General features: G+C 44.8%; 1 protein-coding gene across 11 annotated transcripts in view; it reads right to left on the reverse strand.

Moving 5' to 3' along the window:
* The window catches only part of LOC311443089 (uncharacterized protein), a 113,289-nt gene that overhangs the window by 29,985 nt on the left and 57,866 nt on the right, over window positions 1-25,438 (reverse strand). For 4 of the 11 annotated variants that reach the window (XR_014697066.1, XR_014697067.1, XR_014697068.1 and 1 more), the window contains 2 exons: window positions 17,173-17,240; window positions 12,069-12,180 (listed from right to left, as the gene is read on the reverse strand). Coding sequence is in view for 2 of the 11 variants with exons in the window: in XM_084532972.1 (XP_084389098.1) it covers window positions 17,173-17,240 (68 nt within the window). In the remaining 9 variants the exon portion in view is untranslated. Of the gene's footprint in view, window positions 1-12,068; window positions 12,181-13,967; window positions 14,133-14,154; window positions 15,064-15,086; window positions 15,234-17,172; window positions 17,241-22,161; window positions 23,280-25,438 lie in introns of those variants that run through there. The other 7 variants (XM_084532972.1, XM_084532973.1, XR_014697070.1 and 4 more) reach the window with 6 other exon arrangements.

Raw genomic sequence — 25,438 nt, forward strand, 5'->3', positions numbered from 1 at the left:
AGCAGGGCTTCTCACCTGAAGAACAGGTTCCAGTGCAACACCCAGAATATTAGAGAGTTCATTGGTTTCTAGAGCCTCCTACTGCATTTCAAAAGGATTATACAGGCTGTTTGGAACCTGTGTGACACAGTTATAGGTGTCTCACTCCTAGATTTGCAGAAACTTAGATGTCTCAATTTGTAGTTCTTTTTTAGGCTCTTCCAGGTTGATGAGGACAGGACATGTTTGTCACTATGGAAGACTGTGAAATATGTCCAGCAGTAGGTCCCCAATTTATAACAGAAGTTTTAGGTTTTGAAGACAGAAAACTTGGATTTTTTTTTCCTCCAGCAAAAAAAAAAAACAACACCCTGGTATTTATTTCATCTCTCAGATAAAGGTTTGGAAAAAACTGTCAGCAATAAACTGATACAAATCAGAAAGAAATGCATAACTTTGGCAGGGTGAGATGGACGTCACACATCAGTCTAGTTTGCGTACAGAACTCAGGAAATTTGGGTTTATGAAATCTTTACATTTAACACTGGAATGCTGTCTCATTTTCCCTTCACCACAAGCAAAGACCTTAAGAAAATAACTGCTCATGCCAAGGTCCTGGTAGTTATGGTCATGTTGCTACCATGTTCCAATCCAGAATGATTTCTGTTGGAAGATCTCTGACAAAAAACAACTCAGTTGCTAAATGTCTTCATTAAGAACATCAACAAAAAAGGCCTCCATAAAACAGCTGCTTTTTATATCGGTACCAATGCCATGAAACAGTCCCGATGTACACAATGTATCTCCACTGAAGCAGCTGTGAACTTGTCTGCTCCGCTGACCGACTGTGTGGCTGCAGGCAAGTCATTCTGTGACCTTGTGCTGAGAAACTGAATAACAAGCAGGAACTTCACTGGAAAACCTTCAAGAAATTTGTTATCAATTGATCTTGAGATTTCCCGAGGAAACAAATTCCTCAGCTCTTCTCCAAGGAAGCATTTGAAACATAAATATGAGGAAAGTGGAAGATTTGATACACATGGCTATATCATCCCTGCAGTTCATGGGAAAGCCTGTAAAGTCAGGCTGATTTATGATCACTGGAGACCACGAATATTCAGAAAAAAAACAAAGGTGAGGGCTGTGGCTTTTGAAGTTAGTGCCAATGCATTCATGGTTTGCTGTAGGAACAATTGGAGAATACCTGGCAATACTGAGGACCTCGTGGTATCTGGATAAAAAATACAAAGTGTTGATAACCATAGGAAGAAAAACCTGCTCTGAGAACATGCTTGCAGAGCCCCACATCACCTACTTCCATGGCTGTGGCTTTAGCAAGGAGACAAAACTCGTCTCCATCCTCCTGGCCAGATGCTGTGAGCTATTTCCCAGAGACTGCCCACCACATCCCAGACTCTCGGCTGAGCCACTTGCCTCTGCAGCTCAGCAGAAGCCCTCATGAAGACCACTCTTCTGAGTAGACAGGGTACCCAAGCACGCAGTACCACTTACTAAACACTCCTTTGAACTCCTGCTTGTGTACCTGAGAGAAATCATTTGTCGTGAGAATGACTTGCTGCTGAGATAACGTGACTCAAGCTTAAGAAAACAGATGGGACCTGGAAACTGTGGAAGCAGACCACAGGAAAAAAGTGTCAGGGAAACCAAATACAGCAAACAAAGGAGGCCAGTCTTACTGTGGTTCAAAAATACCCCATCAAACACCTGGGCCTAGGAGAGTGCCCAGTATGAGGGGGCCAGCACAGCACCTGTGGCAGGTCCGGGCTGCACCTGGGGTGTGCCGTTTGTCAGCGCAGCAGGAGCAGTGTCCTGCAGCAGCAGCTCTGCAGGCATGGGGCTGGCACCCGAGCACCGCCGGGAAGGGCTCCCCAGAACCTCTCCAGTCCTCGCTGATGGGAGGTTTAGAGGCGAGATGGGAAAATAGCACACAGAAAAAAAAAAGAGGAACTAGGAGGAAAACCTTAACCTTGCTCTGCAAATCATAATAGCCTTGTCAAAATAAAAGTCAGAGCTAAATCCTCCTGCTGCACACCTTCCCACTCTGGAAACTGTTCAAGCACAGACATTTTCTATTAGCTGCAAACTCTGCATGCATAAGGGAGAGACTCTGGCATAATATCTGCACAATAGCACCTCCATGCAAACACTATAGCAGTAATGGGAAATTTTAATGATGTAAAGCAGCAAGGTCACACGATGTGTCCAGGCAGCCCTTGGAAAGGCACAGTCTCTCCAGATATTACAGAGGAAAGCTCAGAATTGCTCTTGGTTCATTAGGCTTTGCCTGAGGGGTTTTCTTCCACTATTAACTACAAACAAGGTTCAGGTTCTTGTTACTCAGTTTCGTGAATGCAATGCAAAAAGGTGAAGGGGAAGGTTTACAAAGAGTCATTTGTAAATATGCTAAGACAATTCAGATGCATTTTAAAATCCATCAGACATCCCAGGTAGTAAGTCACCTTAAACAAGAACATTGAAAAAGCTCTGTCAATACAGCAACATCCTTTTCAGCATAGAATTTTTTACATCAACATTGGCAAAGAGTCTGTGCATAAATTACACATAGCAGAACATACAGTGCAATTTCCTCCCCTCTAGGCACTGACACTATGTTTCCCTGCAGCCTGCCTGTTTCTCCCAGCTTTATGACCCCAATGAGATGAGTTCTCACTGTTTTTTTCCTTGTTACATTTTGATATTTCAAAGCATGGCCTGCTTCTCACTCCCATCTCCCCGCTCCACATTATTAATGAATTGGAAAGCAGACATCATTAGTTTTTGGAGACCATTTCTTTTAAAATTTACAGAACCCTTCATCTGAATCCCTAGAGCCAGTCTGCTGTTCTCATCTTAGAATCTTATTAGCATCATATCTCCTGGATCCTGCCATGCAAACTGCATTGCTATGCACTTTCTAGCACTTGACCCTTTTGCGGACGGAATTAATTTCCTCTTTGAAGATAGAGCAGCATGCTGTTGTGCTTGTTAAAGAAAGAAAACTCAAGCTAGAAGATGGGATACAAGCAGAGGATATTCTCACTTAAATATAGGCCACTACAAGATTTTCTATAGGGAGGTTGAGAAAGATTGGTCAAGAGAAATAACAAACTGATGACGCTTTATTACTAGAAACATCTTCCAAAAGAGCATGCAAATAAGCTGATTGACAATACTCACTGGGAATTTCTGTTTTTATAGTATTTTTTTTTTTTTCCAGCAGCATTGTCTTTGTCTGAAACCCTTTACATCCTCCACCTATTTCTGTGTGCAAAATACCCTGAGACTTTTGGTTGTTGAATTAATGTGCATACTACAAAGAACCAGAATTCGCTTTCTGCTTGGGGCAATGAAAAGGTGCTGAAGCCATTTTTGAAGTGTATACAGAAAAATAGCCCTTGTAAAAACAGGTATTTCTATACAAGAATAAAATGTCTATCACCCTGAATGCATTGATGCCATTACAACTATCCCTTCAAAATGCACAACATTCTTACACGTGGAGTAAACTAGAAAATGTAAAGTGTTTCTTGCTCAGTTTGCTATTTCTAGTTCCATGGCTTGCTGTCTACTGGATAATTTTCCTCACCAGCATTGTTTTTACAATTTTATTTCTGATGTGCAGTTTAAGCAGTAAAGTTTACGATTACTGTTGAAGAAACCGTTAGCATGAAGACTTTATCCCTTTCATAAGCTCATCAGGAATACACTAATAAAGAACTGTAGAAGTTTATTTTTAAGTAACTTGCAAAAATGTTAAGCCAAAGAACACAGAATAACAGAACAAAGCTTAAACCTTCTCTACCAGCAAAGCTACTAGATTCAGGAATTGGAAAGGGTCCTGGATAGCTCAAACATCAGGAGGTGGGCTGGGTCACTGGTTCAAGCTATGAGCTGACGATTGCTATTTCACATGGTTGTGCCATGCTCCAAGTGAAAAGAGCTGGGAGATGTCCAGCTAGTTTCAACCACACCAGGGAGCCACAGCTCCTGGGCAGTTTTCCTAAAGTCTAAAGAAAGAGGACAACTTTCAAAGCTTGGCTGGGGACTGAAAGCAGGGCAACTCATTCCGAGACCTCTGCACACACCAGCCTTGTTCACCAAAGCCAGCCCACAGGTCAGCCCTGGACATGGTCTTTTCTGTGAAGCTTGGACCTCATTTAACTCACACAATGGCCAAAACTTTACAATTACCTCCAGGCATCTCTTTCTAGCACAGCAGAATACACATCAGAGAAACTAACTAGCTCCTTTATGAAGAGCTATACTCAGCAACGCAGTTGCCTTTCTGTCTTACTCACTGTGATCTGGAACATCAGTGTTCTCAGGAAAGCAAACTTCCTCATTAAAGGATGGCAAGATACCCCGAGGCGTGCAAAAACCCAAGTGTTTTTTACAGGCCTAAGTAATACTGAGCCAATGAGTACCACGTCCATCAGCTTATCCTTTACATGTCTTCCAAAAGAGCATGAGGAGAATTGCTGGAGAACTATGACTCACTCTTTTCTTCTTGTTTACTACCTGCCTTCTGAAAATGTGGGGGATGTTTGTGCAGAATTCATCAGGAAAATGGTGTTAACAGCAGCAGCACAAGTGCCAGACACAGACTGGCAGAGAGCTTATGAATAGTACAATGAATGATCTATAGCAAAAGCCATGGGCAAGAGCTAGCCATTAGTCTGGGGCTTAGTAATGCACTCTTCAAGTACATTACTCACCAATCCATCAGGCAACCTGCTAAAGAACTGAGAGATTCCAGCACTTTTAAATCTGTAACGCAATGGCTGGCAGACTGCACTACATGCCCTAGGTTACAAGGGCATGGAGAAAGACAATTCATTTTGTGTCATAGCCAGTATTTCTTCTTCTCCTTTTCTGTGTGTACTTAAGAAATGGACCTTCTATTATCTGTAGATTAATAGCCAGGAGAATGCTCTGGTGTCTCTGCTAACATTAACTACTGAGGAAGGCTTTCAAAGAATGCCTCACCCTTGCAGTTTTCATTAGCTGGACTAAGTGTGGAAGCATGCACAAGAAAAGGTTTCATTTCTTAATTTAAAAATAGTGCCTAGAATAGAACTTTTTTAAGAAAAAATGCTACAATTAGAAGATACTAATAGAACATTGGATATGGTATACTTTAGGTTGTCAGTATAATTTGGGCCCTTCTGTATAAGCATATGATAGACTCCAGCTAATGACCATATACTATCCTGGACTCATCCATTCACAAGTTGGACAATATACACAGAAAAGTTAATCAGTCAATATTTCCTTTTATCTCTCACATCTTTGGCCACTGTCTGTCATTCATTAACACTTCCAGGTTTCCACAACAGTTGGGTGAGAAGTCCCACAGACTGCAACCGTCTCTGCTATACATTTGGTCCATTCAGAAAGCAATAATCAATCCATGACCTAACTGCTGCAGCATATAATCAGAGAGTAAGATTGTAAGGCATATGCACAAAAAGGCTGGACTGAATCATGAATGCCCAATTGCAGTCTGGGAATGCAGGCAGGGTGTGGTACTACTGTGCTCGTATGAGAATAGAGTACACACGCAGGGAATGGAGACACGCATTGCCAACAGGACGGGAGGTTAAGAAATTTTTAAGTTAAGGCTAAATCTAAAGGCAAAGTGCAGCACCTTGCTAAAATATTCTGGCAAAAATTTTGAGGTCTTTACACTGAAGCACAGATGCTTTTGAGTTTTTCAAGAAAATATCTGTAAGGTGGCCCTCCAGTCTTGAACAAGCCATGCACTTTTTCTTTTTTTTTTCTATTAAACTCATTTTTTGAAGAAATGTTCTTTTTTTTTTTTTTTTTTTTTTTTTTTCCCAAGAAATCAAACCAAAAAATAATTCCAAGACAAAAACAGAACATAGAAAATATAATTTTAAAGTGGGTAAAGAAGTGGCAAGCCATCAAAAAGGGACTCTTTTAATAGAAAAGACTCTAATACTAACTTTATAGGACAACATAAGGTAATATTACATTCAAGTTAAACATCGTAGCTTCAACATTAAAGTTTAAATGGTAAATTGACTTTGAATACTAAGGTTTAAGCACATGCACACTGATTTGGAGACCAGAAGACCACTAATAAATTGCCAGTGACAGTGGAGAAAAATGGAGAAGAAGAAAAAAAAGCTACAACATTGGAGGGTGAGAAGGGAAGACAAGAGACAGGAAACTGGAAGAATGAATGAGAAATGGAAAAAGGATGCAATGAAAGGCATATAAGCATGGCAGAATTGAAAACAAAGCCTTGTATAAGGTAAAAACAGCATCACTTGCAAATCAGTTTAAAATTATTTAATCTAACTGTTGCAAAATCTAGAGCAAACTCTTTGATTTGGGTTCAGAGTAACTTAATTTGGTAATTAATCAATGAATGTCTCCTTTAAATGAAGATAAGAATGTTTAGACAGGATTTTACACCATGAATTAAATAATTCATTTTTAAAAACAATTCACATTTAAATATGGATGATTCTTCAAAGAAGCATCAAAGACAAGGGAAAAAAACACAGAGAATGCAGAAATTGCTTAGTTATACAAATATACAGAGAAAATCTAAGATTAAACCATTGCAAAATTCCAAAGGATTTTTTGGGATCTTTTCTGAAGGGGCAGACTGTTGCTCTGCAGAGAGGGAGGTCTGAGCAGCCCCTGTTTTGGTGACTTAGTTCCCTGCACCTACTGAATATGTTGATATTGGCACTTTCTGGGTGTTTGCATGCATGTCTGAGAAGCACAACTGGACATTCACACCTTGTGCTTCGGTGTTTACTTAGAGTGCTTACAGTTGTTCTTTGCTTTATTTTAAAAGGTCTTAAAATACTCTAGTGTAGTACAATTCAGTAGTTATTTCAGCATTTTGTGGGAGAAAATTCTGAAGCCTTGGTCTATTTTTTTTCTGCAACCTTCTGCTGTGCTTGGCTGGGTCTCTACCTGTGCAGTGTGCAGGTGGAGCTGGCCAACAACCCTCGAGCAGTGTCTGAGCGTGTGGAAGCTGCACCAGATGCTGCACACTGTCCATGCAACTGGAATCCACACTTTCTTGCCTGAATTCTGTTAGCACATTTCCTGGTCACTTCCTGCATTTAAAACACCCTTCAGTATATTCACTGATGGCTTCTACAGTTTCACAGTGAAAAGAACTCACTTGAGGGTGCAAATGGCTACCATACAGTGAATCAACCTAATGTAAGAGACTGTGCAGACCAGCATACTTCAGGAAAGAAACAATCCACTCTTGCTTGGTAGTCAAATGTGCTTCTGTTGGATCCTGCTACAGTATGAATTACTCAAGTCACTTTGAAGAAGAGCATTTCAATCCTGCTTGTAATGGCACAACACTCTGCTTCCCCTCCAGTCCCAAGCTCCCTCATTCTGCAAGAGCTTCGTCACCCTATCCTCCTTGTTCCCACGAGGACTGCCCCACCTGGACTCTTACCAAAGAACCTCACCTGCAGTTCTATCACAGAATCACACAGAATCACAGAATGGCTGAGGTTGGAAGGGAGCTCTCGAGACATCTGGTCCAGAGAAGGAGACTCCACAGCCTCTCCGGGCAGCCTGTTCCAGTGCTCTGCCACCCTCTCAGTAAAAAAGTGTTTTCTGATATTCAGCCAGACTTCCCGTGTTTCGGTTTGTGCCTGTTGCCTCCTATCCTGTTGCTGGGCACCACTGGAAAGAGTCCTCTACCACCTCCACTTCAGACATGTCACTGCTGAGGTGCCAGCAGTGCAGGCCACTTGTCATCACACAGAGTTTCTTGCAGGATGAGGCTTTCCATGCTCTGCTCAAGGAGCTGAGCACAGGAACAGCTACACTGCTCTGAAGCTTACAGCCTAAGCTCAGGGTCACTTTTCTGTAAGCACAAGGCAAGAAGTGACCAAGTCAAAGAGCCTCTGAGATGAGCAGGTGTGTTTGCCTCTCCCATAGCTCTTCCCAGAAGATGCATGTGCTGCAGCGCACACAGGGCACCAGCGCCCCTCCTTCAGCCCTGGAGAGCACCACAGAGGTACCCCCAGGCTGGGATGACACAAAAGAACTAATCAGTTTTCTGGGAGCTACATTACTGTTGCCTGCTTTGATCTGAGCTATGGGGCTTCAAAGCCCAAAAGAGATGCCTTTGGCTCTCTTGACCCTCTTCAAGAAGATGTTCAGCTGCCTGTGCCTCAGAATGCTCCACATTCTGAGACTGGAGAACCATGAAGGAACCTAGCACACATGCTGTGCATTGGAAATAGGAGACAAAGCAATAGCTGTTTCTCCATGTTATAATACATTAATGTTTGCAGCATGCAAATCATACCCAGGGATGTAATTGCCACCTTTTGAATTGCTTCTGTTTCCTGTTTCTCTGTTCTTGCCCCTTGCTCTTTCTACTTGTTTCCAAACAAAAGAGTCAAAACTGTTTTTTTTTTCCTTTATTTTTTTGGTTTATTTATTTTTTTCAAAAGAGTGACTCAAGGCATCATTGAACCAAATTATCACAAGAAGATAACTGGTATTCAGTAATCAGCCACAAAGTTATGCGGGTTTCCACTGCTGTGACAGAAATGAGAAGGGAAGGACATAAAACTAAATGGCAGCAGCAGGTATTCACCGTGACGGTTTCCACGTGCATGAACTTACACACACACAGAACAAACACAACTCTGCTGTGCCTATGGGGAACTCTCACCCTCAGGCTAACCCTAAAGCAAGCATTAACCTACTTATTGCACCCTTAGGCAGTTTGCTGGGTGAGAAAGCTGACTATCTGGGAAGGAAGGTGAGTGGATCTCAGCACATCCTAAGTACAATATCCTCTTCTACCACTGAAGAACAACAACTGCATGGTGAAGGCCCAGTCTGAATTACCTTTATCAAATCTATTGTTCTGCCCATCTCACATGGTGAGTAGGGAACAGGGAGGTGACCATTTGCCCAGCTCACAAAGCACCCTCAAATTTCAGCTGCTCTTGAAAGAGAACACCACCTGCCAGTGTGGGAAAACTGCCAAGGGCTCTGTTGTTGAACCCATGCTCATTCAGGCTTTGCAGATAAAGCAGCATTTGTCCCTTCAGAAGACTTATCCTGCATCCTGCTTTCCCTTGCTTACCACTGAACTCAGAAAACCTGCCACTGACCTGACTGTCACCTTGCATCTTCAGGAGCTGACATCAGTGTTTTCATGCAGCCATACAACCACAGAAGCAGTAGGTATTGCTGCCAGTTTTAGCACCAGTCATCACAGTGTTACCACTGAAACACATACATGCCGATGCTGGAGCAGACTGTGCTAGTCATTGTTGACCTGGAAACAGCACCATGATGAGAGTCAATGGAAAAGACAGAGAAAACCAAATCACTGAACTAGCAAAGAAAATAGGCATCACTGAAACAAGGCACCAGGACAGGCAAAAGAGTGACAGATAGTATATGGCCCTGGGTATAGAGCCAGAGACAACAAAGTGAGCAGGCAAATAAGGTGGGTGGACAGGTGAGCAAAGGGGAGAGCACCAGCTGAGAGCATGTCAGTCAATTACAGTAGGAATGTTTTTAAATCTATGGCTGGCCTTTGCTGAAGAGCTTTCACCTGTACTTGTGGCACCGACAGCTAGTAATGTTTCTGGACTTTTTACATTTGGGAATACGTGTTTAGAACAGGAAAACATGTTTGCAATGAAGAAAAACCTCTAATCACTCCAAGAGTCTAAGCTAAGAGTCTAACCTTACAAAATCCCTTCCTTTGATTAATGGAGCAAAATGTAAATATAAAGCTGAATTTTATTGTGCTACAGTATTTAATCACTTCATTGCCAATCAGAGTTGTGTATCACAAATACAGATCAGTTCCAGTGACTACTGTAGACAGACCACCAGAGGTCACAAACAGGACCTTCTGATATTCAGGACCTTAACATCAGGCTGAACCCTGATGAAGAACCAGGATCCCTTCCAACCTGAGCCATTCTATGATTCTATTATATGATCCTACAAAAGATCCTGATTTTCATATGGGACTTCAGCACCCTGCTTTGTTTCTTTCAAGATACCATTCACACAGAAACACTCCATTTCCTTTGCACTGCACAGACAATATCTGCCTGTAGCATCTTTGATATTTTTTAACCACTCTATACAGAATCATACTGTACAGAGCCATCTCACTGAATCTTTGGCTCCATTTTAACCCAGGTCCAGGGGTCTGACTGCCATCCTAGCTTTATCTAGACTATAAACAACGGAACTGCACATTACAGCCTATCTGACTGTTTTTCATTGTATATACTTTCTCTGCCCTACAAGTGATCAACTTGCTTCCTTTTAAAGCCTGCAGTCAGCTTTAATCTACTTAGTTGGGATTAATGAGAGATTTGTTAAAGATTTAAAGATTTTACACACTTTGCTTACAACTGTTGTTATCCTACAACCATCAGGCAATAAGTCCCATGCAGACAAGCTGTTTTTTATGTCAGGCACATCCATCAGGTGTGCCAAGGCTGGTAATGCAACACTGACAGCTGATGCTTGTTGCTGGCAAACTGATGCCTTCATGGAACTGTTCAGAAAGCAGTGCTCAGACTTTTGCCTGCACCTCATCTTTCTTGTGAAAAAGTGAAAAAGGCCAGGATGAAGCTGGCAGCTCTGAACATGGGTTGCTACATTGGCATCAATAGCTCAAGCTGTCAAGGAACAACACTTGCAGGAGTGGAAAATGAAAAGTGTCCACGCAACCCAGGCTGGCATTGGCTGATGTTGCATGCCTTATTCAGGATCGGTGAGGAAGGAACTGGAGCTCCAGGTGACCATCTATTACTGTATTCTAATGGCTTAAACCAGCATTCATATTTGAGGAATGGAAGGTGGCAAGAGAGATGTGATTCTTTAAAACAAGGATTCTATGTTGAATGTAGGAACTCTTCTTGGTGGAAATTATAATGGCAAATAATGTCAGTCAGCACATGGTTAAACCATGCTGCTGGGGAGGCCCCCACATTCAGAGAAGCCTCAGCTCACAAGTCTATTGCAGATCTCTGAATGAGCACATGAATAAAGGGGATTGGTGTGATACAGTGTGCTGAACTTCCAGTGAGACCCAGCACCAAAAGCTCTTAGAGAACCTCCACTGTTATGGGCCGAGAGGGAGATCTCCTGTGCATTATTAAGTGACTGAAGGACAGAAGGAAAAAACACAGTATGACTGCATGGTCAGTGTTCATGGCAAAGGAGGTGGCCAGTGGTCTTTGTGCCTGTCAGGATGTTCTGTGATAAAGTGTTCTGCTTGTCCTAAGAGATGAGATGCCAAAAGTCCCACATGCAAAAAACAACCTCCTGCCTGGAACAGCCACGGCTAGCGAAAAATCCTACAGGTATGCTATGCAACCTCTCTCCTTCACGATTCTGCAATTTAGACATTACTGTTGGGAAAACCCCAAGGGGTACTCTTTGGATAGAAAAGATGAGAATTATCACTGAAGTCCCTCACTGCAAACTCCTCAATTAACAAAAATGCAATAAAGTCCATTAAGTCCTTGCTTAATCCTGGCTTTATGTAGACAAGACTATTACAACAGTCTTTTTCCCTGTGATGACTTTGAAGTACAAAAGTCAAGAGGAAAATGATGATGGGCTACTAAATGGAGAACTGTATGCCACTTGTCCAACAGTTACTTTCCATATTAATTTTTACAGTATGTAATTTGGAAATCCGTGGTTAGAGATACATACCCTTCATATTTCTCATCCTTCACACTAGAAATATACTTTCTCCATGACTGGTTGAGTTTTGCACCAATGCCAACAAAAAACATTTTAAAGTAAGTAAAGCTGGGAGCTGGACTTGATGATACTTGAGGGTCCCTTATCAGGATGCAAACATGGCAGTCCAAATAAGTCCCTCTCAAAGAAGACTAGATGACTTCAATACAGACATAATAAGCACTCATATTAATGTGCTAAAGAGCAAATTGCCTAAACAATGCCAGGTCAGGAAGACATTTCAACAGCACAATAGGTGCCATTTTGTATGACTCTGCCAGTCAGCTTGATTGGTGTTTCAGATGGCTTACCTCCCTCAGGGTACAGAAGGCAAGAATTGCAGAGAAAGGCCTGGGTAAGTCTCAAGGAGAGGGCTGCAGGGAATCATTCAAATGTAGCAGGTAGGAAACCAGAGGCCAAGCACTGGAAGACACGGGAAGAAAACACAAGTTTGTCAGGTGCACTCTGTTCAGCTGGCAAAAAACACCACCTCAATAATAAAACAGACAATAAATGAGTAATACTGTGTGAAGGATTCGCCATGCTACAGACCATTGTTATATGATCTACAAAGGCCAGAAAATCTTTGGTAAATGTGGAAGTGTCAGTGCATATACCAGATGAGTTGTCATTCTCCCACCTGAAAGATCCTTTTTCATCCCGAAACACTGGAAGGGAGAGAGTGCCCTAGCAGGCAGCTCTCTCTGGGGACAGCAGAGCAGGGCAGGTCGGGATGGTGTGCCAGGTTTCAAGGGCAGTTCCGTGCATTGGGAGAGAGCAGGTGTGGTAGGGAAACATGAATTGTGCAGTGTGCCCCAAGAAGGGGTAGAGAGCTCCATTGCTGCTCCTGTGCCCGCAGTGTTGATACTCTCCTTGTGCCACATGGGTTAGAACCAGTGGTAGGCAAGGAACACCAGAGCCAGCAACCCATACAGATGAGAGCACAGTCAGCCCTCCAGAAGGAGCTGTGGGCTTTCCCCAAACAGAGATGGAATTCCAGCACCTGCAAGTTGTTATACAGCCACCGGGGTTCTCCTCCCACCTTGTGACCTCAGGCCTCAGTGCCAGCCAGTCCCTGCAAGAACGGCCATTGCAGGCACCACTGGAGAACAACTCTAAAATCCTGGTGTGGGATCCTCTGACCTTGCACCAAATGCCCTAACAAGCAAACAGATCATTTCCTCTCCTTTCCAATTAAAGTAACTTTTGTGATGAATAAAGCAGGGACTCTTACTTGGAGGTATAAGCGCCCCTGACAGTGCCACCCAGGACACTGCCCAGGGCCGCCACGCTGTTCCCTTCCACTGCCCTTGGCCCTCCACATAGCTGTAACTCCACGTCTCCTCACAGAGCGCCTGCCTCCTGCTGCCCTCGGCAGACACACCAGGTATTTCTAGTGATCCAGCCCTTTGCTGTGGACAAGCTGCATGTCAAACTCAGCTACTTATATGCTTATTTCAACAGTGAGGACCAGCTCTGGAGGACAGTCATCCCCACAGTGCAAAAGGAGGGCACCAAAGTGGCACAGTCATGAGCGAAACATACTTTGGAGTCTGGATGGGCTGGTGCTTCTCACCTTGCCTGTCACGACAGAAGACAAGCCAGTTTTGTTCTCTCTATACTGAATGCAGAGTCTCCACTTACATTCCCACACTAGAAATCCTACAGTCACAGTTAAGAGCACAGTTTAGGAAATCATTACATTGTGTTGGAGAAGTTTTATATAACACACACTGTCAGAATCAAGACCAGTACTCTCCATGCATATACAACTATTAAATAAAGCATAGGAAAACGTACATTATTTTGAATCAGATTGCAAATTAAAGATTCATCAGTTTATATAACTAACACAATAAAAAATGTTTTGAAACAAAATAGAGAAACACATGTGTTTTTACAACCCAAAACACAGATTCTCATGAAAAGCAAACCATACTTTCCTGCCCCAAAGCCATTTCAGGATGTCCCAGAGCTGAGATCAGAACTAAGGAAGGCTGCCACTGAGCTGCCCCAGCCCTGGGACTCACCACCCTGTTGCCACCCACGCGATAATGCCTGGGACCGGGCAGCCTGTGATTCGCATGCTCCAAAGACGCCGCAGTTGCAGTCACACTGCAGCTTTCCACGTGCCAGGGTTTGTTATTATTTACCTCTCCCTGTGCAGACAGCTCAGAGCAGCAGCGTCCCCCTATGAAATGAGAGCCTACCTGCATTCTCCTGGTGCTCCTGAGATCTTCAACCATGCAGAACGAAAAAAAACAACCCACAATCTTGGCCCCTATCCTGCATTTCCAGAGTATTCCAGAGACCTTTTCATTGCTGAAACCAGACGCTGCCTGCTCTATGCAGGAAGCCTGAGGTCTCTCCCAGCAGCATTGCCACCCCTGCACTGACCTTGCTGCTCTTTGGAAGGTCAGGCACAGGTCTCCAACTCAAGGCATGAGTTGCGGCGCGTTTTGGATGAGCAGCAATCCCCCCATGCACGTCAGAGGCAGGCGTCCACGCACTCTGCGTGCTGTGCCCACACAGACAGCATGCCTGAAAGGTACAGTCTCTCCTGCTGGTAGCAGCCACAGAGCCATCCAGAGTGAATCACGGACCAAGCCAGCCTGCCCAGAGCTGCCTGGCTGCGGAGGAGTCCCGGCTCTGGTGCACTAGTCGGTCGCCTTCTGGAGAAGTTTGGAGTTGAGCAGGTGGGGGCTTGGCGGGGTGAGAAACAGAAAACAAGATGAGGGGAAACGCGTGGAAAGGGGGGCTTGTTTCTCATTAATGAGCATTTCAGCTGCTGGTCTGAAGGAAGACTTTGAAAAGAAAGCACAGAGCCCTCCTGGCAGGGCAGTGAGCCCAGCTGCCCTCCCCACGTCTCACTTTTTATAAATTCTGGGAAACACTTTTAGACAGACACTGGCACTCATAAATTATACAAGTCATTTGCATATTCCAGTCATGAGGCATTATGCAAATGTGACCTGATTTGCATAATGGATTCCTCTTGTCGCTTCACTTGCTTCATGCTTTTAAAAAACAAAATGAAATAAAATGAAAGCGCAAGAAGGTGAAAGCGGCAAGTTCCCAGCACTGCCACATCTCCTCCCAACTGCACTGTCATTCACCCTCACTTGCAGCAGAGATTGGGGCGAGGGAGAGCGAACGCAAAAAAACAAAGCCCTCACATGGTTTATTTCTCTTGTAATTACAATGAACTAACTTTCCCGTGGTTGAGATTCCTCACCCCAAGCGACATATCTGAGCCAATTAAGGAAACAAAAAAACGCCCGGGAAAACAGGATAAATGGAGAAAAGACAGCAGTCCTCAAACTCCCCACCTCGCCATCTCCAGGTTGCTTGGGATGGGGAGCCCTGCGGTGCGAAATCCAGCCAGGGCTGGCCGCCGGCGTGTTACCGCGAGCCTTTGGGGGGAAAGCCTTGCTGCTTCGACTTGGGCAGAGCCTGCATTCCTGCCGGGAGGGTGGCGGGAGTGCAGAGGGGAGGGATTGTTTGGATTGTTTATCGCAAACCACGATGGTGACATATTGGGAAGGACGAGGCGGGAGCGTGCTGGCTCCCTCCGCCGTGGGCAGGCAGCCTCCCTCAGCCCGCCGTGGTTTTGCTGCGGGCGCTTCCCTGCCCCCCTGCACCGGCACGGGCGGCAGAGCCGTGCCAGGCGGCTGGCGGCTGTACCCTGTGGGAAAAGTTAACTGTAATTCTTCAGCTTTTAAAATCAATTAACCCGTGTGTTAATTAACGTCAAGTCGACGGGAGGAGGAGGAGGAGGGGAGAGAGGGAGGGAGGAGGGAGGAAAAAAAAGCTGCAAGGGCGGATGGCAGAAGAGTTGGCACAGTGCCATCCATTCAGTGGCAACGCCACAGTTCCGTGTGATAACGGCGGCGGGTATATGTTACGGGGGCCCTGTGCGCGGGCCAGACAGTGCGGTAACGCTAAGGGAGATTATCCAGACCCCCAGGAGCAAACAGCGAGCAGCGACCGAAGGCGCGAGTGCCAGGATTACAGACGAGGTTCTTCCGCTGCAAGCCCTTCCTCGGACGCGCGCAGCTACTGGGGAGCGGGGCTCCCCCACCAGCACGGCACGACCCTGACTTCCAGCACTTTTTCCCCCCTTTAAACGTCATTCTGCCGCAGTGGAGCCAGCACAACGGATGCTTTCACACCCTGTGAGACAAAGGCCGTCGTCTCCGCCATGACACCGTTCTGTTCCAAGCCGAGGCCGGCATCTTGGAGTCTTTAAAAATAGAGGGAAAAAGGAAACGCGAACAATAAAAACAGCAAAAGAAAAAACCTCAACAACAAACCCCTTGTGCCCGTTCTCCATGCCAGGGGCAACATGGGCATCTGTCGCAGCAGAAGGCGTTTGTGTGGGGCTTTCTTTTTTTTTTTTTTTTTTCTTTTTTTCTTTTTTTCGCAAGCTGTTGGCGCGTTTGCCATTCAGGTTCATTTACAATTAACTCCAAAAAAAAAAACCAACAACCACACCCAGCCCAGTCAACAACAACAAACAAAAGGGAGTAGCCGACATCGAGAGAGAAATGCCATAAGAAGCTGCAAGAATGCTGGCTACGGATGATGCCATTTGCCATTCGGACAACCTCAGGGAAAGATGCCAATTCTGCAGCTCGGGAGAGACTCCGAGAAAGGAGCATGAAGGTCTCCAAACAGCATGCCGAAGGAAGGGAGGAATACCGCTCTTATAGGGCAGGATCACAGCTGCATACAGCCTCTGCTGGGAGGAGAGGGAATGTTTATAGATGGAGCGAGAGATGCCTGTGTATGCACATACGCACACACAGAAGTGTGTGTATGGACACACATACACATATGCACACAATGCCTCAGATGATTGCAGATTAGATGTGCGAGTGTGTGTGTGTGCTAGGTATGTGTGTATACCTCTGTGTATACACACATACGTGTGTGGATATATATATTTGTGTGCACGCATGTAATATACATATACACACGCAGAGGGATGTATGTTTGTGTGCTTGGGTGAGACACATTTAGACACACACACATACACACACACACACACGCACTTATACAATGTGAGTATACATCCCACTTTTTGACCTAGGTATACACAGAAGACAAAATAAAAATCATACTCCAGCAGCAAGCAGGCAGTCAGAGATTTATCTACATTCACTGCTATCACCAGGGAGATGAATGGGGCCGATCTGAAGCCCTTTGCAAGATCCACTATGGGAGTGAAGGAGGAGGAGGGATGCCACACAGACATGCACAAACTTGAAGACAGAGAGATTTGGAAGGTGCTACTTGTGAAACCCAGGTGGCACTCCGGAGGGGTGAGCGAGGGAAAGAGCCACACACACTCTGCAGGGTCCGGAGGGCTTGAGGCTTTTGGAAGAGGGCGTCAAGGGACAGCTGGCTACTTACGTTGTCTGCGTTGCTGAGGATCCTGCAAGGTGTTCTGTTGGCACCGGGCGCTGAGCCAGGGAAGGGCACTGGAAACAAAAGGGAGAGACAAAAAAATAAAGTCATACAACAGGAATATTAATTGCCTCTCTTGCGGATTTTACAAAACACACAAAATGTTTTCTTTTTGCTTTTTTTTTTTTTTTTTTTTTTTGTGGATTGGCGCGCTTCCCTTCTGCATGGAAAATACTAGCATGGGATTTACAGCCCAGCTACAGGGCTCGGGATTAACAGCGCTGGCATCTTTTGGGCATATTTTTTCTTTTAATGAATGAGCTTTCGCTGTTAATGAGGAATAATCGTTTGGCTAATGAGCTTTGAAACATTAAGAGAAAAGAGGTTTTTTTTTCCCGTTAATCGCCCTGGTGCGACCGCATGGATGGATTACAAAAGACAGCAGTAGGAACGCAGTACAAAGGGGGGGAAACGTCTCCTGGAGTGGGATAAATGCAGAGATGGGTGATGCGTCCCTGCATCTCTCCTTCCTTCTCTCTCTCTCTCTCTCTCTGCCAACTGCTATGGGTTTCCATAACTCCGCAATCAAAGTGGATGTTCGGGAAAGATTATTATAGTCAAACAGTGAAGCGTCGGCTGTTAATGTCTCCAGTGTTTAATCATCATACAGTAGAATGGTTTTATGCATATTTCATTTGCATATCATTAAACTGCGTTAGCGCGGGACGTTCAGAGCTGGAGAGGTACAAAGTTGGGGGGGAGAGAGGGAGAGCGAGAAAGAGACAGAGAGAGAAAGGTCCCTATGATGCCTATCTTCAAAAGCCAGGGACTTGTTCCATGATCTGTCTTCTACATTTACTAAAATCATGATGACTTGGAAACCTTTGAAGTTGGATATAACCTTGGATTCTTCTAATTCCAGCAGAGTGATGTATTAGAAAGGGGGAAATGATGCTGCGCTAGACATTTAAAGGAATATAAGCTCCAGTGGAATGGAAATAGGAGCTCTTTGGGGAACGAACTGGCAGAGCCAGCCACAGCTTCGACAAACACCACACTTCTTGGTTAATATTAGTAAAGGATGCCAGAGTAAAACAAAAGAAATGAAGACAACATATACATTGAGATGGGGATTATATTTCTCTACTCTTTCTCTCTTTTTTTTTTTTTTTTTTTTTTAAGGTAAAAAGAAGGATGGAACCAGCGGTAATTTACAAACTAATTAGTGAACAGTTGCCTCTTTCTGTGTTTGTTTTTCTTCTCTCTTTATTTTGGAGAGGGGTGTTGTCACTGCTGAGGTGATTAATCAATTATTTGGTAGCTCAGATCCTTCTCCACTGGCACTGATCAGGACGAGAAGGTGGTGGTTGCGGGGGGAGGAACACAGTGGGCTCTTTGTAGATCTTATACATGCACAACATATTAATTGGGGTCTTTATAAAGCTCCCTCAATAGACTGTTTCTTTCGTGGTAAAACAGCAGCTGGTTAGCCACCGTTGGCGACTCTTCAAATATCACTTTTGCTGGGGGCAGTTCTTTTGCTGTTTGCTGTTTTGCTTTATTTTCTTTCCCAGTGGAAGGGGGCTATGTGTGCAATGCTACCACTACCCACTGGTTTTGAATGGCAGACAGACAGACAATATAGATATCAAGACAATCTCTTGAGCTGAATGCAGAACTTTGCTTCAAAATGAAATGCTGTTTTATATTCGAATTCTCCTTCTCCTCCCTCCCCCACTTTTCTTCTCCTCCAAGTCTTTGTCTTGGTTATGAATATTCAGATGAGCTGTGATGTGATTACACTGTACAATTACTTGTGTCCATGGTGGTGGCAAAGGCACTGAGGAAAGACAGAGCCAGACAAGCTTGGAGCTCATTTGGGGTTTGTTTTCTGTATTTTTTTCCCCCATCTCTGTAGCGCTGCGGCACATGCAGATGTCGCTGTTGTTCTTTATAAAGCCCTAATGATATGCGAAAGCATAACGACCCCATTTGGGTGCACAGCATCAACGAAATATTATTGGGGGGGGGATCCTGACTGAAGGAATGTCCACATAAATTATTTTTATTCAAATGAGTTGAAGGAGGTGGTGGAGAGGCAGAGGAAGTCACATGAATACATGCATAATGTTAATATGCAGAAAGGTTATCGCCAAGGAGAAGAGTGTTTTCTGCACAGTGCTTGGGACAAACAGGCTCATTAGGGAATAGCACAGCCCACTGCGTGATTTACTTATTTATCATTACTCATACTTAAGCCAGGGCACAAGGCGCACTCACTGCCTGGAGACTCTCTGAGGGCTGGGAGCTGGATGCCGAGACAATTCTGTGTTTCCATTCAGAAATCTCAGTGAAGTGCGTGGTAGGAGGGGAACGGAAGAGGAACTGGAGGGTGAATGTGTTAAGTTCCACAGATCTGCAAAGGAGGGGCCCGATGACAGCCTTGAAGGTGGAACGACAGCACAGCAGTGTGTGTTGGTGTTTAGACGCTGCTGCTGGTTAATGCCAGGCTCACATGTGCTTCTCAGGGGACAGCAGCTCCGATGCAGTGGGTCTCTGCCCTGCTGGCTCTGTGTCTGCAGCGTGGCGAAGCCGGGCAAGGCAGGGCTCCTCCTGGCTGCTTGTGCCACCAGAGAGCTGGCAGCAGGGTAGGAGCTACTTCAGCCGCTTCTTTCTCAAAACAGTGAATGTTATCACCGGATAAAATGTGATACAAAAATGTGTGCATGTTGGAACGGGACTTCTTGGCTACTCTGCTCTGCTATGAATGCTCTTCTGGATCAGGGGCATGCACCTACATATGTGAAGAAAGGGTTAACAAAGAATGGGCAGCACCAAACAGCAACACCCTACTTCCTTCATTGTTTGACATTAGATTTAGGAGGGTCTTTCTTGTGTGCTTGCCTCACACAGATCCCAAATGGCTTTGCCTACACAGCAAACTACCTTCTGGTGTGGACAAGGCTCAGGTTGATGCCAGGTCTTCAGGGAGGGAGCATGACTCTTCTCTACACCCAGAAAGAGAGCAGGCAGGACAGAGAGGAAAGGCAATGCAGATGGGACCTTTCTGGGAGGAGTTGTCCTCTTCTCCCTTCCTGTGGGCACACACAGACCTTACCAGTGACTCCAGGAACAATACTGAGCAGATCCCCAGCTGTCAGGCTGGGGTGGTTCTCCTGCCTCTAAAAAGTATGCTGTCTGACACAGACAAGGATACAGTATGAGCATCTGCCCAATGGAGGCTGTGGACCTCTGAGCAAGCAGCAACCAGGTCTCCTTTAGGAAGGCTCCACCACGAAGGGAGCACTAAGAGCCCCAAACAGATCATGTGCCAGTTAGCATCTGTCTAAAACTAACGGGTAGAGGATGCAGAGGCCCACAGCAAAGAGGGATGTTGCTGCCCAGTGCTGCTTAAAGATTCATAACCACGGGCCCACCTAGCTGTTCTCTGCATCTTGTTCCTTCCTGCATGTCAACAGATGCATTTGTCATACACATGCACACATGCAAAGCCACCTGGGAGACTGAGTACAAGGCAACAGCCTGCCAGTTCTGATCAAAAATAGGACACCAGTACCACCTCTAGGCAAGAATCCAGGCTCTCTCTGCTCGCAGTTTCAAAAAGTGCAAAGATTCATGGCACAAGAGATAGCCTGATCATCAATCCGACTCTGAGGTTAGATGTGAATATTCCATCCATGACCACACAACATTATCGAAGGCTCAGAGAAGACACGTTGTCATCCTGACAAAATGCAGCAGGTATGCCAGCCAGCCTAGAATACAGTGATCAGCTCAAAGCCTGTCTGCTGTAAGGAACCGAGCAGCTGTGACGAGCTGAAGTGACCTGAGCAGATCACTGCCACCCCATCCACCCTATCCAACTGCTTTCTGATCCCAGAACAGTGGCACTTGTGACCTAGACCTTGCAGAATAGCAACCGAGAAGATGCCGCGCCATGCCACCCCGTCGCTCTGGTCTCCAGCCTTGCGACAGCTTTATACAGAGGCTCTCTGTCAAAAATGGTGCCTGGCAACATGGAAGGACAAAAACAAAGACAAGGCAACACTGTCCTTGTCATTGTTCCAGGTACATGAATCATTCCCCAGACCTGGTTCTGCTCTGGCAGGGAGGCTCAGCACAACAGGAACCTTAGTCCTGGACAGCGCCTTCGCAGACTCTGAGCCTTCCTCATTAGGGAAGGGGAAGGTCAGGGCTGAAAGGACAGAAGGCTAAAGACAAATGTGCCATGAGGGGGAGGGTATGAAAAAAAAAAAACAAAAAGCAGGCTCTGAAGTACAGAATTCGTGGCGCAGTCTCAGTCTCGATTTCCTTACTCCAACCTCATGGAGGGGGGCATTCAACACCACCACTGGAGGGGGGCCAGAAGGAAGAGAGACTGGGAGCAACCTGCTACTGCCAGCCCGCTGCCTGCTCCCAGGTAAGAGGAAACCCCAGGGAGGAGGGAGTCGAGCAGCTCAGGAGCAAAAGCCTACAGTCACTCTTCCTGCAAGTGCTCCCCAGGGGGGAGCCTGCATTGGACCATACCTGCAACAGGCCCACGTGTGAAGCAGAGGAGGTGGTGATGCAGCCTGCAGTGAGCAAAAACAACGCTCACTCAGTGATACCCATCATGATCTGCATAGTAGTGAGCATGCTCTCACGTGGCTTCTGTAAGGGTGTTCTGGCCTGTCCAGGCTACCGCTGCTCTTTGACATGCATAGCTGTGAAATATCGCCACTACTGTCCCAAACGATTTCTGATTACAAGTCTGTGACCATTTTGAAGTGAATCTCCCCATGAAGGCTTTAGGAAGGGGCAGTTGTTATAACACTACAGGAACCACTGCTCTGCTTGTCATTTCACCAAATACCCTGAAGAAATTGCTATTTAGAAAAGGAAATTCAAGCATTTATGGGACATATTGATATTCAAAAAAAGAATTGTTTTGCAAATAGTAACACTGCTGAAGAGGGGAAAGAAATGCATCAGTCATTTGATATTACATATAAGCAGTTTATTAAAGAATTAAATATTTATAGACTATAAAGCAAGCAGGGCGATGAGTTGCAAACAGCTTGCTGAGAAGTATGTTATAAACAATGAGTCTGTCAGTGACTAATAAAGTATGGAGAACACAAATGTTTTATAAAATCACGAAGCCAGCTATGAATCTCTAAAGCCGTGATGCTACAAGACCCACCAAGGTTCCTGTTGCAATGCAAGCCTGGAGCCAATATGGGAGGGACAATATCTGATCTGTGGAGCACAGACACATGCTGAGCACTCGTGGGAACGCACATGGTTCAATGCCTTAGAGAGATTTAATTTTTCACATTGTTTTAAACACAGATCTATTAATAGGAAGTGCAGGAATTTTCAAAGAGTTCATAGCACTTCCCTCTCCATTTTTTCACTGCATCTACTCTTCCATTTCCAATAACATTATAGTTTGTGATTCAGACTCAAATCCCACTGCAAAGCCTATTCCTTCCCTCCCGAACATAAAAGATGTAGATACCCCAGGCATCAGCTCTCCTTTTCTGAACAACGACAGACACATCACGTTTATAGAGGTTGTACAAGAGAAACAAATAGTTTGTAGCCCAGAAGGACAGGACCTTTTTGTTGGCAGGCATTAGAGGAAATTCTGATTGACAATAAAAGTGTGCATTGTTTTCTATGTGGAAAGGACAGCTCTCGTTTTTCAATAGAATATAGACATCAGTCACGTTAATTTTGGGGCGCCGTACTGTTTTATCACTAGTGGAGATGTAATTAAAGCCTCTCCAGCTTTTTTTTTTTTTTTTTTTTTTTTTTGAAGCCAGCTCAAGGCCTAGAAATTATTTCTAATGTAGAATGCACTGATACCTTGTCAAAGCTGATTCCTATAGTTGTTCCCAAAACTTCAAGTGGGGTAAAATGGCTGAAGCTCCTGAGTAGTCACAGCATTCATGACCCTTTACAGTTCACTGTCTGCGAGCCAGCAGGACTGAGACCCACTTGAAAAATCCCAGTCTTCACAAATCCCCCTCCTCTGACAGTCACTGTAGTAAATATTCTTCCAAGGCAGCAAGCCAAAGTGTTGTCTGCTGAGACGATGAGGGGAGGATCTGTACAGAGATAGGAGACAGAACATAGCTGCTGCCTCCTTGCTCTCAAATTAAGCCCCTATGAAGATCCATATTAAATTAACACAGGAATAAGCAGGCAAAGAACTAACTGGGGTTGGTGAGGACTGATTTCATTTAAGCTGTAGAGAGAAACCTCATTTTGCCACCTGTTCTTTCTCCACTTAGACAAGGTGGTAGACTATAATCCTCTGAAACATAATTGAAACATACTTTTTTACTGTTAAAAACCTTTAATTGTTCAAGCTTATTTGCCAGGGAAGGTATATCAGACTAAGTTTTGTTTTAAATAGAAACCTTTGCTGTCTTGCATGGAAATAATTACAATGTAGTTTGGGTCTCATCAGACTTTCAGGCTGACGAAGTATACAGAAAAACACAGTCCAATGAAAGGCACAAACCCCATTGGTTCCAGATGTCTTGTTTGAGTGGTCCCTCACTGGAGAGCACAGAGCCTACCGCCATCAGGGCTCCCTACAGGCAGGTATGGTACCTTCCAGAGGGCACTATCACCAGCGTGAGGGAACAGCACTGCAAGAATCCTAAAGCACGGTGCCCAAACCAACACAAGATCAGTTGAACTTCAGAGTTCTTTTCACCATACTGCATTCTCCCTTCTCTCTGCAGCTCTCATCATCTCTCTTCACGTGCCACCGTACTCTCATCTCTCACCAGCCCACCATGACATTTTTTGCCCCCTCAAAGGGGGGTGATTTTACCTTCTGTTACTTCATCACCCTTCTTACCCACAAACCTAAAATCATGGAATATGCAACGTACTTGACTTGGGGTGATATGTAGCAAGGATCTTGCCTCCCTTTCACAAGCTGTTAGTGGGATACAAAGGTCTATTCTTGACCTGTTCTCATCTCTTTTGTTGAAGAATTCAATACTATGCTTATGTCCTTCTAGTTCAACCCCACTAGGCCAACAGGACACATCACTTCATGACATAACTCACTGACCCAGGCTTTGACACACTTTTCTGTTCCATACTCCCTGTTTTATTTTTCTTTCTCTCCTTCAGCTGTCTTTATTTCCCATTTCCAGGACCCAGACAAAGCACACTCCAGCACTCATAACTCCAGATATTCTTCTCCATTCCTGACTTTCCTCTTTCTACCCAGGTGTTTTGGTGGATTTTATGTTGCTTGAAAAACTAGCTCTGCTGAACCTAAAGATCCTTACTTCCACTTGTCTTCTGTAGCTTCATTACTTCCAGAGGCTGTGGAGTTGCAGGAGAAAACTGCCCTGGGAGAGGGTTAAAATTTTCTCAAAACCCACAAATTTTCTCAAAACACTGCTTCCCATTTGGCAGCTCTGAATGTATCTTATTCAAAGTATATATTAGACCATTCTCATAGATTCAGGTTTTAAATATAGCAAATATACATGTGCTTCATATATTGTGTTATATATGCTCCCCATGTACATTGAGAAGGGTTTATTTTACTTTAATGGACTCGTTTAAGCAATATTTGTCATCCAGAAGCCTGCGAGTGAGACTATTGCTTAGCACATTCCTTCTGCCTGCCCCGTGAGATATATGGCTAGAGGATGCTCCTGAAGCACCTGGCACGTGTCCCACAGAGCCATTGACTCCCAGCAGAGCACATGGAAGCAAGTGCTCTGTTTGCTGAAGTGATGTATGGCTGTCATCTCACCTGTTAGCTTTAACACCACAATCCTTGATCACTGAAAATAGTTTAGAGTTTATCTTGCAGTTCCTCCATCCCAAAGCAGTGAATCTTGAACATGTTGCACCCTTCATCCAAAGTCAGGCTGGCATTTCACTATGGGTTTAATCTATTATACCAAAGGAGGAGGGGGGGGACATCCTGCCTTCCTCCTCCTGCGTGTTCCTGCCATCTCCCCTGTGACACTAACCCGCATCAGTTCTCACCCAGGCTACCTCTCTTCTCAATCTCATGCTGCAGCTGAAGGAGCACCAATACCAGCACAAGGTAGCTGAAGGATCAAAAGTTAAAGGCTAGGAAGGAAAGATGAGAGGGATGGAATTTTTCTGCTTATCGTGGAAGGTTATCTATGTTTAAATAGCTCCAGAAACTGCACCCTTAGGTTCTGAAGAAGGGCTCTATAGCAAAGACTGTGAATATTTAAGTGTTTACATAATGAGGACA

Source organism: Aythya ferina, assembly GCF_964211825.1.
Source record: "Aythya ferina genome assembly, chromosome: 12".
In the NCBI taxonomy this organism is placed as follows: Eukaryota; Metazoa; Chordata; class Aves; order Anseriformes; family Anatidae; genus Aythya; species Aythya ferina.